A 15,427-nucleotide genomic window follows, 5' to 3' on the forward strand; every position below is an offset into this window, starting at 1 on the left:
GAGATCGTCAGACACGGAAGATGATGATACCATTTGTGTCGAGGCAGACAACAAGTTCTACTTGTATGCTAATTCGTTGAAGCTGTATTCTTGCTACCACCAGCTACCTAAACGTAAGCTTCTTTAAGCAAAGCTGTTTTCTGTTCAAAATTGAGAAGATAAAAGATTGTTTGGTGAAACAAATCCCGAAGCATTCCACAAGGAACATAAAATATTAGTGAAATCAAACAAAAGGGAAGAGTGGTACCTCTACCACACCGTGCTTAATGCAGGACTATCCACTTCACGAAACTGCCTCTATTCAAGATTCTTCACCATAACTATAGAGAGCAACCTATTGCTCATATTTAATCTGCTTTTTACAGTAATTTGCGTTCCCCTTAACTCTGCTGCACTTTTTATTCTTCTACAGTCTTGAATTCTTTTATGAGGATTATGTTGTATAGGGCGACATCAAATTCGCAACGGGCCGAAGTTTCAACATTTTACGAAGAGATGTTTTAACAGGCGACGGAAATTGCCACGAGTGTCGTGGTCCATAGCGTGTGGTAAATTTTCACAGTGAATGTGTTGGCAGCATTGTACATACACCTATGGTACGTTAAAAAGTATGAAGCGATAGTCAGGAAATACGTTCCGTTGTACCCTGTTGAAGGACCACAATGGGATTGGTGTATATAAACAGTACCCCTGAGATGCTTATTTACATGCAGAAAAGTTTACAATTTAGCGACCCGTCGACGTAGAGACGGTGAGTTAGGTAAACTCGGCAATGCTATGTGAACGTACTGGACTTCGCCTTGTCGGAAAGATCATCTTGGCATGAAATTAATGCATGCACTCATTCAAAGTCTAGTGAGAAACATCTACAATCTACTATCAGACAGAAATTTATGCTACCTACGGACGATGATACACTGTAACAGTAAGCAACTGTATAAGCATTGCAAAAATTATCCCAAATTTCAGGAGTTTATAAAAAAGAGCTTGTCTCTCGTTTTCACTAGGAGCCAGTGAAGGTTGAAAAAAGAATCTGGTAAAAGTGCGTTACTTAGGCCAGATCAAAATATCGAGAAAGGAGAAGGTCGTACCGCAGTTGTAGTACTAGGTAAGATTTACACTGCGTCAGAAATTGTATCTGTATTCTAGCGTGAGATTAAGAGTTATATAAAAGGCAAAAAATAATAAGTATATCCTTCTAATGGCTTTCAAATTCACCCGTAACTTAAGAAGAAAGCTTTAGCTGAGGTATATGCGCTTTAAAAATTGTGTCATGCATTCAACTGTTCAAGCAGCCTTAAGAATACCAGCAACGTTCGTAAATAATTCCAAAACATTTCTGGAAACGCGTCGTAAAACAGATACTATTGAATTAACATGCACCCAAACAAGTACGAATACTTGTGGAGCCTTAACATCGTCTTCACTTTCATGATGTAGTTGTTGCGGTAATATGAATCTAAAAACGGACATGTGTACAAAAAGCGGTAAAGCAAATATGTGTAGTAAGTTTGTTACTACAGAACCACGATATTATTGCGTTTGGCCTCCAGTGGCCGCTGTTTGAAGCAGGCTAGACACTGCAATCAACAAGGAAGGTGTTGACTGAGCAAAACGCATCTTCTGTCGAAGCTTTCAGGTCAGCTATGCGTATACTGTCAAGTTGATCATCGTGTCCTCGCGAAATATCACCATGAAAACTCAAGATGAGCCGACCGAATCCACATAGTTACAGGTGCAATAATATTGTGGGTGTTTAATGAACGGAAGTGTGTATCGCATCTCGCACAGTGCTGAAGTCGGTTAACTTCGACAGCGATCTTACAGAGTACCACTGGCGCAATTTGAAGAAAATAATGCTTCAAACTCTAATAAAATAAGAATCTTCTAGAGCAGGTGGAAATGAAAGGAAACACCACAACAAATCTTTGCTCGGTCTCAAAAGAATTAACATTTTGGTCACCTTCACACTTGGTATTCTCATTCATGTATAAAGGTACCAGATTCATCCTGTGTTTCTACTGGGTGATTTTTTTCAACCGTTTGCGAACTCTAGGGATTGCTCGCTGAGTGGATACGGAACAAAAATGTCTAAGGGACTTTTGTCCGGAAATGGTTTCCATGCTAAAAAACATACATTCATTGTTACAGAGACTGCGGTGTAATACACACTGTACCATGCAGGCATATGAACAGTATGTGCTGAAACTGGTTTCTATGTGCCATCAACTAATGGATGTACCCACCGTAGCGTGTTCGGTCTCGTATGTTGACATTTGCCAGGATGCACTGTACAGTGTCAAAGGCAGCATGAATACGCTGTTCGAGTGTCCCCACATCTGAAATGGTCTCTGCATAAACGATACTTCTGAGATGGCCCAATAACTAAAAATTACACTGGCTGAAATCCGGTGAACGTGCAGGCCATGCAGCTGGAACACATCGTCCGATCCAAAGACCAGGGAAGATACGACTGAGATGCGTCCGGACGTTAACGGCAAAGAGAACTGGAGCACCAACATGTAGCAGCCACATAAGCATTCGAATCATCAATGGCGCTTCTTCCAGCATGGGAGACAAAATCACCCGCAAGAAACACTCATAGTTCCAGGATGTTAGGCGACGCAGAAGGAAGAATGGTCATAAACTGAGGTCCCCAGATGTCCCATCCCACACACACCGGCTGCACCGATGCTGATGATTCGCTGTCACCATTCCAAGGGGGTTCTGCATACTTTCCGACAGATGAGAGTTGTGAAACTTGAAGGTATCAAAGCTGACTACATCTGTGAATACGATGGATGACACGAATCCCGGAATCTTGGTTGCCTGTTGAAGAAACCTGTTACTAAACTGCTCCAGATGTGGAAAGTCTGTCGCTTGTAAGCATTGCACACGCTTAAAGCGATAAAGATAGTAACAGTCGTTAAGGAGAATGTTCCACACGGTCGTCTGGCTTATCCTGTACTCGGGGAACCACTGCCTGGAAGTGATGCGGGTGTTGCATTCCACATTTTCCTCCAAGTCTGATGTCTGAAATTCTGTGTACGTCCTCCATGACTTCCTGGCTCCTGAAACGTCCCTGTCCCATACAAACGGCGAAACACAGTTGCAAACATTGATAACTGTGGTTGTTGTCGGCAGGAATAGGTCTCCTGAAACAACCTTGCCGCCCGGCACCCAATGGCATTTAACTTCCCGTAAATAAACAACATCTCCGCAAGCTCTCGATTCGAATGCGTGACCATTGTGTACAACGCTGTATCACATCCACTACAAGGTTAGTCAGCAACAGAAGTGAATCGGACACAAAGTTACCAATTATTATGGCAGGAGAGGGTGCTAGGTCATGACGTATGAGGAACTGAAGCGCAATCTCGGGGGAAACCATGCATTCCGTAACTGCCACTGTGTGGTACAGCGAGTATTAGACCCAAGTCTCTTTAACGAAGTGTGATTCAATAAATGGTCTCTTGCATGGAAACCAAGCATTTCCGAAGATAAATTCATTGGATTTTTTTTGTTCCATACCTTCTCATCGATCAATCCCTAGAGTTTGTAAATGGTGGAAAAAATCACCCCGTATAATTCTGAGGGCATATAATTGAACAACAGGCCAACACAGATGGCGAAAATTTCGATTAGTACATGTCATGTAACAACATAATACAGCTAATATCGAATATATTCTGAACTGAATATCAGTGGGTGTATAAATTGACACGATGGGTAGTGTGATGATGCTTGTTTTAAAGAGCTCAAATGCGCTATTGATGTCTTTGTGGTTTCGACGAGACTATGTCTTTCTAGTGACAAAGTGCTACAGACACCAAGTCGACTTTTAAGAGAGTGTCTGGCAATGTTTGGAGCTGAGAGTGTGTGTGAGGCAGTCTAATGGCGCAATATCTACTGGAAAACTATTCGCCCAACCACACAGCGACACATTTCCTATTGTGGTCGGAGGCCGTTTCCTTCAGATCTCCATCAACTTCTACCATTACACTGCATAAATCTGCCTTATAGTCAATCTTTCTGCATTTTTTCTGTGTCTGTGTTCATTATATCTCGTCATGCCAACAGAGTTTTACATAAACATGAGCTTAGTTTAGTGCAGGTCGATCTGTATTGGATGTTCTCAATTTTTGGTACTTCTTCTTATATTTGGTACTTGGTGCGCTATTTTTATGTCGACGAGAAGAGTGTCTTTCTTAGCCGTTTAACGCATTTAAGTTATGGTAAACTCTCAGAGATACTTGACCATGAGAAATGCCAATTCCGCTCTTTCATTTGAGTATTTTTATCCCTTCCGGCAGACACAACACGCACGGAGAACTGCTATATTCAGATGCGAAGACAGTTTCATTACAACGGGTACCGCTGGTTCGATAAAACCCATCAGAGAATCCCGATTTGGTGCAGAAGAAGAGGCGTGCTACAAGATCTCCAGAGGTCGACTCTTTCGCCTCAGCATTCATCTGACTATTAGGAACGTACCACACCTTTAGAACGTGAATCCTTATTTTATTTAAAATTAAGGTTGTGCCTACTGCACAAGCCACGCCATTACGAGAAAATCTCTGTCTTCTGCGACATACTACGTGCCTTCTGCAGACCAATAATACTGGTTGAAGCACAAACAAATATTACAACAAATGGTGACTGGCGATGTTGGCTCCCACCCACCTCGTGAACCCCGGGATCCCCATCCCCATACCCCGATATCACTGGTTCAGCTACCGATGAAAGGCGTCGGATTTTGACTTGCAGCTCAGGAATTGTTTTTTGTCAATCACACACAGACACACAGGGGACATAAGGCATCACCATTTATCTGCTATTTGCTAAGTGACTACCTTTGCCGTAAGTATCTACATTCCCGTAGGTGGTCGCCATTCTCCCTTTGGGTTGGCACTATTCCCTCAGAGCAGAAGAATCTACCCTTCATGATGTGTCTTGTGTCTCCGATGTCACGAATCTGGTAGTCGTGCGGTAGCTTCCCCTTAACATAATGCACATATGTAAGTGAGAAGCAACTACTACCATTTTTTAGTGACAGACAAAGCGAGTGAAACTTATAGGCTCAAAAGTTTGCAGATACGAGAAATCTCGTCTGACAGAATCAGGCAGTTATTTTTATAAGCAAGACCATACCAGATGCTGCTTTCTTTGTAAGCGGTATAAATATTCAATGCGATGCTTCTTGCAACGCCGAAACACTTCGGCACTTCGGCTTATTTGCTTATCGATCTCAGTAAGTTCTGTTGTAATGCACTCACGGCTACACACGTAGAACACTGGACAGACAATTGGGACGTATTGAGGACACTTCGTGATCAGATACAAATATGGAACTTGAGAGCTTAAAGATAAGAATAGTATGGAAGGAGCACTGGACAAAAAGTACATAATTGTTGTTATACTTCAAAAAGTACAGTAGCTTAGAAGGGTTCCGTTGAATCACCTGGCAGCGTTGAATCAGTGGCAGCGGTTAGGCGACAGTCTGGCGTTCACTTGAAGTAAGCTCACGACGGAATGTAATCAACACCTACTGTGCAGGAGATGCCGGTAATCCGTGTTGAAGATTCCAGTCCAGGTGCAAAACCCCGTCACGCAGTCTCCTTGGTTAAGCGGCATACAGCTTCTTTGCCAGTGATCCCACAGTGTTATTTCAGCCAAGCGAAAGCGCATCGATTCCAACACTTCGATAATCATTTATACGAATTGTTTATGGGTTGTTGTTGTTGTGCTCTTCCGTCCTGAAACTGGTTTGATGCAGCTCTCCACGCTACTCTATCCTGTGCAAGCTTCTTTTTCACCCAGTACGTACTGCAGCCTACATCCCTCCGAATCTGCTTAGTGCATTCATCCCTTGGTCTCCCTCTACGATTTTTACCCTCCACGCTGCCCTCCAATACTAAATTGGTGATCCCTTGATGCCTCAGAACATGTCCTACCAGCCGATCCCTTCTTCTAGTTAAGTTGTGCCACAAACATCTCTTCTTCCCAATTATATTCAATACCACCTCATTAGTTATATGATCTACCCATCTAATCTTCAGCATTCTTCTGTAGCACCACATTTCGAAAGCTTCTATTCTCTTCTTGTCCAAACTATTTATCGTCCATGTTTCGCTTCCATACATAGCTAACCTCCATACATATACTTTCAGAAACGTCTTCCTGACACTTAAATCTATACTCGATGTTAACAAATATCTCTTCTTCAGAAGCGCCTTCCTTCCAATTGCCAGTCTACATTTTATATCCTCTCTACTCCGACCGTCATCAGTTATTTTGCTCCCCAAATAGCAAAACGCCTTTACTACTTTAAGTGTAACATTTTCTAATCTAATTCCCTCAGCATCACCCGACTTAATTCGACTACATTCCATTACCCTCGTTTTGCTTTTGTTGATGTTCATCTTATATCCTCCTTTCAAAACACTGTCCATTCCGTTCAACTGCTCTTCCAAGTCCTTTGCTGTCTCTGACAGAATTACAATGTCATCGGCGAACCTCAAAGTTTTTATTTCTTCTCCATAGATTTTAATACCTACTCCGAATTTTTCTTTTGTTTCCTTTACTGCTTGCTCAATATACAGACTGAACAACATCGGGGAGAGGCTACAACCCTGTCTCACTCCCTTCAGAACCACTGCTTTCCTTTCATACCCTTCGACTCTTATAACTGCCATCTGGTTCCTGTACAAATTGTAAATAGCCTTTCGCTCCCTTTATTTTACCCCTGCCACCTTCAGAATTTGAAAGAGAATATTCCAGTCAACATTGTCAAAAGCTTTCTCTAAGTCCACAAATGCTAGAAACGTAGGTTTGCCTTTTCTTAATCTAGCTTCTAAAATAAGTCGTAGGGTCAGTATTGCCTCACGCGTTCCCATATTTCTACGGAATCCAAACTGATCTTCCCCAAGGTCGGCTTCTACCAGTTTTTCCATTCGTCTGTAAAGAATTCGCGTTAGTAATTTGCAGCCGTGACTTATTAAACTGATAGTTCGGTAAGTTTCACATCTGGCAACGCCTGCTTTCTTTGGGATTGGAATTATTATGTTCTTCTTGAAGTTGTGAGGGTATTTCGCCTGTCTCATACATTTTGCTCACCAGATGGTAAAGTTTTGTCAGGGCTGGCTCTCCCGAGGCTTTCAGTAGTTCTGATGGGATGTTGTCTACTCCCGGGGCCTTGTTTCGACTTAGGTCTTTTAGTGCTCTATCAAACTCTTCAGGCAGTATCATATCTCCCATTCCATATTCATCTACATCCTCTTCCATTTCTATAACATTGTCCTCAAGTGCATCGCCCTTGTATAGACCCTCTATATACTCCTTCCACCTTTCTGCTTTCCCTTCACTGCTTAGAACTGGGTTCCCATCTGAGCCCTTGATATTCATACAAGTGGTTCTCTTTTCTCCTAAGGTCTCTTTAATTTTCCTCTAGGCAGTATCTAACTTACCCCAAGTGAGATAAGTCTCTACATCCTTACATTTGCCCTCTAGCCATGCCTGCTTAGCCATTTTGCACTTCCCGTCGATCTCATTTTTGAGACGTTTGTATCCCTTTTTGCCTGCTTCGTTTACTGTATTTTTATATATTCTCCTTTCATCAATTAAATTCAATATTTCTTCTGTCATCCAAAGATTTCTACTAGCCCTCATCTTTTTACCTACTTGATCCTCTGCTGGCTTCACTACTTCATCCCTCAGAGCTACCCATTCTTCTTCTACTGTATTTCTTTCCCCCATTATTGTCAATTGTTCCCTTATGCTTTCCCTGAAACTCTCTACAACCTCTGGTTTAGTCAGTTTATCCAGGTCCCATCTCCTTAAATTCCCACCTTTTTGCAGTTTCTTCAGTTTTTCTCTACAGTTCATAACCAATAGATTGTGGTCAGAGTCCACATCTGCCCCTGGAAATGTCTTACAATTAAAAATCTGGTTCCTAAATCTCTGTCTGACCATTATATAATCTATCTGATACCTTTTAGTATCTCCAGGCTTCTTCCATGTATACAACCTTCTTTTATGATTCTTGAACCAATTGTTAGCTATGATTAAGTAGTGCTCGTGCAAAATTCCACCAGGCGGCTTCCTCTCTCATTTCTTACCCCCAATCCATATTCACCTACTACGTTTCCTTCTCTCCCTTGTCCTACTACCGAATTCCAGTCAACCATGACTATTAAATTTTCGTCTCCCTTCACTATCTGAATAATTTCTTTTATTTCATCATACATTTCTTCAATTTCTTCATCATCTGCAGAGTTAGTTGGCATATAGACATGTACTACTATCGTAGGCGTGGGTTTCTTGTCGATCTTGGCCACAACAATGCGTTCGCTGTGATGTTTGTAGTAGCTTACCCGCATTTCTATTGTTTTATAAATTATCAAACCTACTCCTGCATTACCCCTATTTGATTTTGTATTCATAACCCTGTATTCACCTGACCTAAAGTCTTGTTCCTCCTGCCACCGAACTTCACTAATTCCTACTACATCTAACTTTAACCTATCAATCTCCCGTTTTAAATTTTCTAACCTACCTGCCCGATTAAGCGATATGACATTCCACGCTCCGATCCGGAAAACGCCAGTTTTCTTCCTCCTGATAACGACGTCCTCCTGAGTAGTCCCCCCGCGGAGATCCGAATGGGGGACTATTTTACCCAAGAGGACGCCATCATCATTTATCCATACAGTAGAGCAGCATTCCCTCCGGAAAAATTACGGCCGTAGTTTCCCCTTGCTTTCAGCCGTTCGCAGTGCCAGCACAGCAAGGCCGTTTTGGTTAGTGTTACAAGGCCACATGAGTCAATCATCCAGACTGTTGCCCCTGCAGCTACTGAAAAGGCTGCTGCCCCTCTTCAGGAACCATACGTTTGTCTGGCCTCTCAACAGATACCCCTCCGTTGTGGTTGCACCTACGGTACGGCTAGCTGTATCGCTGAGGCACGCAAGCCTCCCCACCAACGGCAAGGTTCATTGGGGGGGGGGGGGGGCTTATGAGTTAACAGGTTCAAAGTTTTTAAGTACTGTTACAGGAGATAAAGAGTCATTGAGTCGGAAATATAAAGAAGCCGTCACCCTGAATCAGAACGAATGCTTCTAGTATCTTAAGAACTTCCATGGTCATATCACTTGCCATTGCCGGAATTGTGAATATAACAGACTTCTGCTAACATGAAGCCCAGTACTTCCTTGCAACAAAGTCACTGCTTTTGGAGCCGTCAGTGTAGATATATTTTGTGAACAGATACCCAGTTATTACGTTCATCTTCCACAGTTTCATTGGGAAAGGAACGTTAAATGTGTTTAGCCTACGTGCTCTAATGGTTATTCCTGAAATCTTCTGACATGGGAACCTCCCCATCGCACCTCCCTCAGATTTAGTAATAAGTTGGCACAGTGGATAGGGCTTAAAAAACTGAACACAGATCAATCGAGAAAACAGGAAGAAGTTGTGTGGAACTATGGAAAAATAAACAAAATATACAAACTGAGTAGTCATGCGCAAGATATGCAACATCAAGGGAAGTGTAAGCTCAGCAGTGCCGTTGTCCCGCGGTTAGCGACAGCAGCTGTGGAGCGAGAGGTCCTTGGTTCAAGTCTTCCCCCGAGTGAAAAAGTTATTTTCTTTATTTTCGTAAAGTTATGATCTGTCCGTTCGTTTATTGACGTCTCTGTTCACTGTAATAAGTGCACCGCAAAACCGTGCGATTAGTAGACGAAAGGACGTGCCTCTCCAATGGGAACCGAAAACATTTGATCGCAAGGTCATAGGTCAACCGACTCTTCCACAGGAAAACACGTGTGATGTATTTTATACGACACTGGTGACGGCATGTGCGTCACACGACAGGAATATGTTGTCGACCCACCTAACTTGTACACTTGGCGAATGGGTAAAAAGATTCTTCTACCTTGCCCTATTTAGGTTTTCTTGTGGATGTGATAATCACTCCCAAAAAGTGATGAAAACATAACAGTTTGTGACATAAACTGAAAATAAAAAATTAAACTTTTCACTCGAAGGAATACTTGAATCAAAGACCTCTCGCTCCACAGCTGCTCACGCTAACCACGGGAACACGGCACTGCTGAGCTGATATTGTCCTTGATGTTGCTTATCTTTCACATGGACTACTCAGTTTGTATATTTTGCTTATTTTTTTCATAGTTCCACACAACTTCTTCCTGTTTTCTCGATTGATCTGTGTCCAGTTTTTCAAGCCCTATCAACTGTGCCAACTTATAACTAAATCTGAGTGGGGTGCGATGGGGAGGTTCCCTTGTGAGCATCTAAATTCGCTTGGAATAGAGGGGCAAGCACTACAGTGAATCAGAAGTGTCCAGTTCATCACTGTATGATGACATTTGAATCCTTGTGAGAAGAAATTTGGTGCAGGGATATTACCGGGGGAGTTGGATTGGAGGTTGTTAGTGGGTAGTGTTTACTTGTGTGTGTCGTCGTAAATACAAACCTGGGAATGAAAACTGAAACTTAATTGTACTACCAAGTTCAAAGACAAATCACTTGCATGAAATGGAATAGAATCCTGTGAGTGAAAACCAAAGTTATTCATATGCCAATAAATAAAAAAACAAATAATTTCACGCTCGGTAGACTTCATTAGTGCGAACTGTTTGAAAATACACAAATATGTAAAGAAAACAAAGCAAACTGTAATATCTCCCTGTATAGAAATGTAATCCGAAACGCACAAAAATATCTGCGCTGACGTATAGCACTTGTAAAACAAACTGACAGAATCTACATTGCGTAAAGAAACGAAACAAACATGTATTACGAATTGCACCTGAAAAATGAACTACTGGCAGACAAAAAAAAACTAGTTGCTCCAAAGGAATTGGGTCCAATAATTTTCAAGAATGCCAGTGAAACACGTGACTCAACGTTTATGTTCCGAAATTTCAGTTAGCAAGGAACTTATAAAAAAATATACAGACCCTAATATCAAACTTCATTTAATCTAATAACTTCCATGGTATGGTGCAGTAAATTAACTCAGAAGGTCATCATCAGAATTATTATCAAAACTCGACTGCGACAAAGGTGAAGAGGACCAACAAGTCAATAAAAATAAAACGTAACTTCTTAACTCATGAAGTCATTTCATGTTTTCATTTCAAAGCCATTTCCTAAGTCCATATTTTATCCAACCACTATTCTGAGATCATTATTCCTCCTCGTAATAAATCTGCATCTCACATAATTCCAAAAGGGCGTCCATGCATTACACTGTATTCTCAACGAACCCCGTCTGCTGCCCACCGCAGCTTTCCACTACTGACTGTCGAAGGTTCTACAATCCCACAGTGCTGCCACCGCAGACACACATACAGTTGTCTAGCAACTGTTCTTCTGACCACAATTCTTCGAATATATCACTCTCATTTAGAAATATTAACACATCCAATAACATAAAAAATAGATATCTTATGAGGTGCATGTGCTTCACCCAAGAGTGAATTGCTAGGGATGGCCCGCATTGCTACCAGAAAAGCTCTCAAAGTTTTCTGATTATAGTGACAGCTAGCTCACATTTCGTAGCCACATACTTCGTGTTCACCTTCCAAGTTAATTAGTGTTCGATCACGAGTCACATGTATTTGACTACCAGTTTCGAAGGGATGTGATATGGGCCTAGCGATATTTCCACTCGAAGATTTGATCTATAACTCGGACACAATACCGTAATTTTTTCTGTTTTCCGTCTTTCCCTTAGGTACTTTCATTTCGTGGATATATGTACCGCTTATGCATAGATGGTACATACCTCCACGAATACTGCTTTAGGTTTTGCTGTCTGTTACTTGTTAATCACTGCTGGAATGCGAAAATAATATAGGCCTTACACAAGCAGCTGTTGTTCAACGGAAATGGGTCCAATGAAATATGTGAAATTCAATTGCAGAGTTGGTCTTCAGTGTCCACGATATATTCAAACATTTTAGGCAATATTTGGGCATACGTCTTGAATAGTAATTTTTGACACTTAAGTTGTGTCGTGTAAAGAAGAAATTCTCTACAAATATATTTTTCCAAATACATAATATTTGGTTCAAAACTTTATCATCGACAGCTTTTTTAGTAAGTGTTTGGAATTAAAACCTCTTTCGTTAATTCAAATTGAACGAACTGTACTGTCTGGGCGAACGTGTAGACGGCGGAATACGGCGGCGGCGCTGCACACTTAGGACAGAGTAACCACAAGGCAACGCTTCACGTTGGATCGTTCCAGTGTTACAGTGGTCTCTTGTCGGGCCACATTCGCATAAGATTGCTCACGTAGGACAAAGTTTTACGGTTACTGGGGACCGGCAATGCTCACCACTCCCAAATCACAAACTCGGGGGTCTCCAGATAAGTTTCCAGGAAAGGAGCCTAAGATCCCCGAGGTTATCGCCATTTGTCACGTCACAGGACACACGTGTAACTTACTGAATTCTTCGCAAGCCAGGAGCGTTACCCTCCTAGAGGAGCTTGGTTCTAGTTACATTCTCAAACTTGCGATGTGCGCCATACGTCATGTTTACTCGCATGGTCCATCTCCCAACTGTTTGCTATCGTGCCAGTAAGGATATGAATCCGGTAACACCGCACGATTGTCACCAGTTACGATGGTTGCGCCATTATTACGGCACTCTTAACAACTTCGCCGCCTATTAGGCATGTCTTCGTAAAATGTAGCACCGAAATCCTACTGGCGGAACATCAAATTCTCATTGATATACGACCATAACATAATCTCGTCACAGTACTGATATTGAAATTCATGCTCTGTAAAAAAGGCGAGGACTTACAGCTGTCGTATCACCAGTAAAATTAAACTGCTGAGTTATTTTCATAATTCCTATCATTATTAAAATGTATTTCTTTTCGTTGCAGTTTACGTGGTGAAACCGAAGAGTCAGTGTAAACCATACCTGTCAGATTGTCCCAGGAACTAGGTGTATTGCAACTCTGTGGGCTCTCCTTGAAGGGACTGACTCGCCTGCGAGTGAGTGAAGATTAAATCTCTGGCCTGCTGACTGAAGACATCTACCGTTTCCAGAGGAGCCAAGAAACTGCAACAGCGTCACGACTTACTTCTTTTACTCAGAAATAACCGGCGGAATCAACTCATCCTCTTCTCCAACGCAGTTCCTGATTACTTCACGACATGCATTAAATTTCATTACTGTAAAGATTAGTATTTGAAAACATTGCATTCGTCTTCTTTATATGTTTCTATTGTTTCTGTAATACTTGTACGCTGACGCAAAAATAGTGTAGTTTCATGACTGAATTGTTACATTTAAGCTGCAGAAGATATATCTCTATCTGTAGCTTCACGTAAATACTGTCAAACAATGACTCATTATTAACAATATCAAATGCATTTCATCGATTATCCTGATGACCTCGTATAATCAAAATATTCTGTTTCAGTCGTAGTGCATTGACTGCCCCGAGGACACCGGCGGCCACAGCAATGACTTAGGCCTGACGCCATGGCTTGGCCTTACGTGGCCTGGGATATACGTGAAACATTTATAATCCAGAGAAAAAGATGTCATATCTCACTGTTCTACATGGTTTTATTTCAAGTTATTATGTAAAGTGAACTGAGAAATATCACGCCAAGATGCGGGTTGACATTATCGATGTAATAAAAGCGATCGTTTACCGTCTGAGTTACTAGCCCTTCTTGAGTGAAACTTAAATACCAAGGGCCTGTTGAAACATAATGCGTCTGAATATTTATATGTGAGGGTTTTCAAAGTTTTCTAAATAAAATAAATTTTATTATCTTTCTACATGAACGTCAGCAAAAGAAAAACAATGATAATGGAATGTAGGCGAATTAAATCAGGTGATGCTTAGGGAATTAGACCAGGAAGTGAGACACTTGAAGTAGTAAATGAATTCTGCTATTTAGGAAACAAAATAACTGATGATTGTTGAGGTAGGGAGGATATAAACTGTAGACTGGCCATGACGAGGAAAGCGTTTCTGAAGTAGAGAAATTTATCAACTTCGAGTACACATTTAAGTCACAGGAAGTCCTTTCTGAAAGTATTTGTATGGAGTGTAGCCATATACGGAAGTGAAGCGTGGACGATAACGAGTTTAGACAAGAAGAGAACAGAAGCTTTCGAAATGCGGTGCGTCAGAAGAATGCTGAACATTAGATGGATGGATCATCTAACAAATGAGGAGGTACTGACCAGAAATAGTGAGAAGAGGAAATTGTGGTGCAACTTGACGACAAGAAGGAATCGGCTGGTAGGACACGTTCTGAGGCACAAAGGATCGTCAGTTTAGTATTAAGAGGAGGGAGAGTAGGGGGTTGTGGAAGTGAGGAGGGTAAAAATTGTACAGAGAGGCCAAGAGAGTAATACAATAATAAGATTCAGAAGGATGTAGGTTGTAATATTTATTCAGAGAGGCTTGCCAAGGATAGAGCAGCCTGGAGAGCTGCATCAAATCAGTCTGGATGGATGACCATAACAACAACAACAGCTCTCTACAACGTTATTCTTCAGGGCTATATGTTTATTTCTTGTCATAGTAGTCATGGCGACGAAAGAGTTTATCCCAAAAGTTTGCTAATACTGTCGCAGTAGAATATTTGACTTTGTTGAAGGGGCCACAATCTTACTTCTACCGATTCATCACTATCAATGTGAAATCCTCGAAAGTTTTCTTCCAGCTTTGGAATCAGATGAAGGGTGGATGAGGCCAAGTGGGTACCGTATGGAAGATGATCTACGACATCCTTTACAAGGCGTCGGGTTGATACAAATATCGTAGCGCTCCTGCGTGCCCTGTCGTTGTCATGATGAAGGGAAGGTGGCTCCCTATGTGCAAGAACTCTTCGAGGTGGTATTTTCAGTTTCTTGAATGGACACAGGAAGCTATTTCTCTGTCATAGTTACGTTACACACGGCCATGTTACACGCTACAATACGTAGCCCTCGTCGGCAGATGGTTGCAACTAGTTATCGAAGCGAGAATATCGATAGAGTAATATGCACGACGTGTAATACTGTGACCTGTATTGGGAACACATAAACAAATTCAGAGGCATAGTTTTTAGCACAACCTCGTACACCCCGCCCTATCACGTGCAAAAGCATTTTGCACAATAACTGTTAATTCCATTGGATGCCATGATTTACCGATTAATAGAAAGTAACTTCTTCATTCCAGTTATTAATGACAGCTATTCAATGAGAGAAAAGTACATTATTAACCTCCCTTGTACCACTGAAGTCAATATGATTATATGACTATTATATCTTAACCATTTGGCTTTCTCGCTCTGAGTAAGTTTCACCCAACCAAGTTTAGTTCAGTTTTATATTTGCAGCACATCGAAATTTATGCCTCAGTTTTTGCAGTGAGGGCC

At 41.6% G+C, this 15,427-nt stretch overlaps 1 protein-coding gene across 1 annotated transcript in view; it reads left to right on the forward strand.

The window, feature by feature from the left end:
• The window catches only part of LOC124776943, a 106,848-nt gene extending 93,665 nt beyond the window's left edge, over positions 1–13,183 (forward strand). Inside the window, exon 3 of the mRNA XM_047252166.1 lies at positions 12,922–13,183. Within this exon, the coding sequence (XP_047108122.1) occupies positions 12,922–12,983 (62 nt within the window). The 3' untranslated portion in view covers positions 12,984–13,183. The remainder of the gene's footprint in view (positions 1–12,921) is intronic.
• Positions 13,184–15,427: the final 2,244 nt, after the last annotated feature.

This window comes from Schistocerca piceifrons, chromosome 2, assembly GCF_021461385.2.
Source record: "Schistocerca piceifrons isolate TAMUIC-IGC-003096 chromosome 2, iqSchPice1.1, whole genome shotgun sequence".
Taxonomy (NCBI): Eukaryota; Metazoa; Arthropoda; class Insecta; order Orthoptera; family Acrididae; genus Schistocerca; species Schistocerca piceifrons.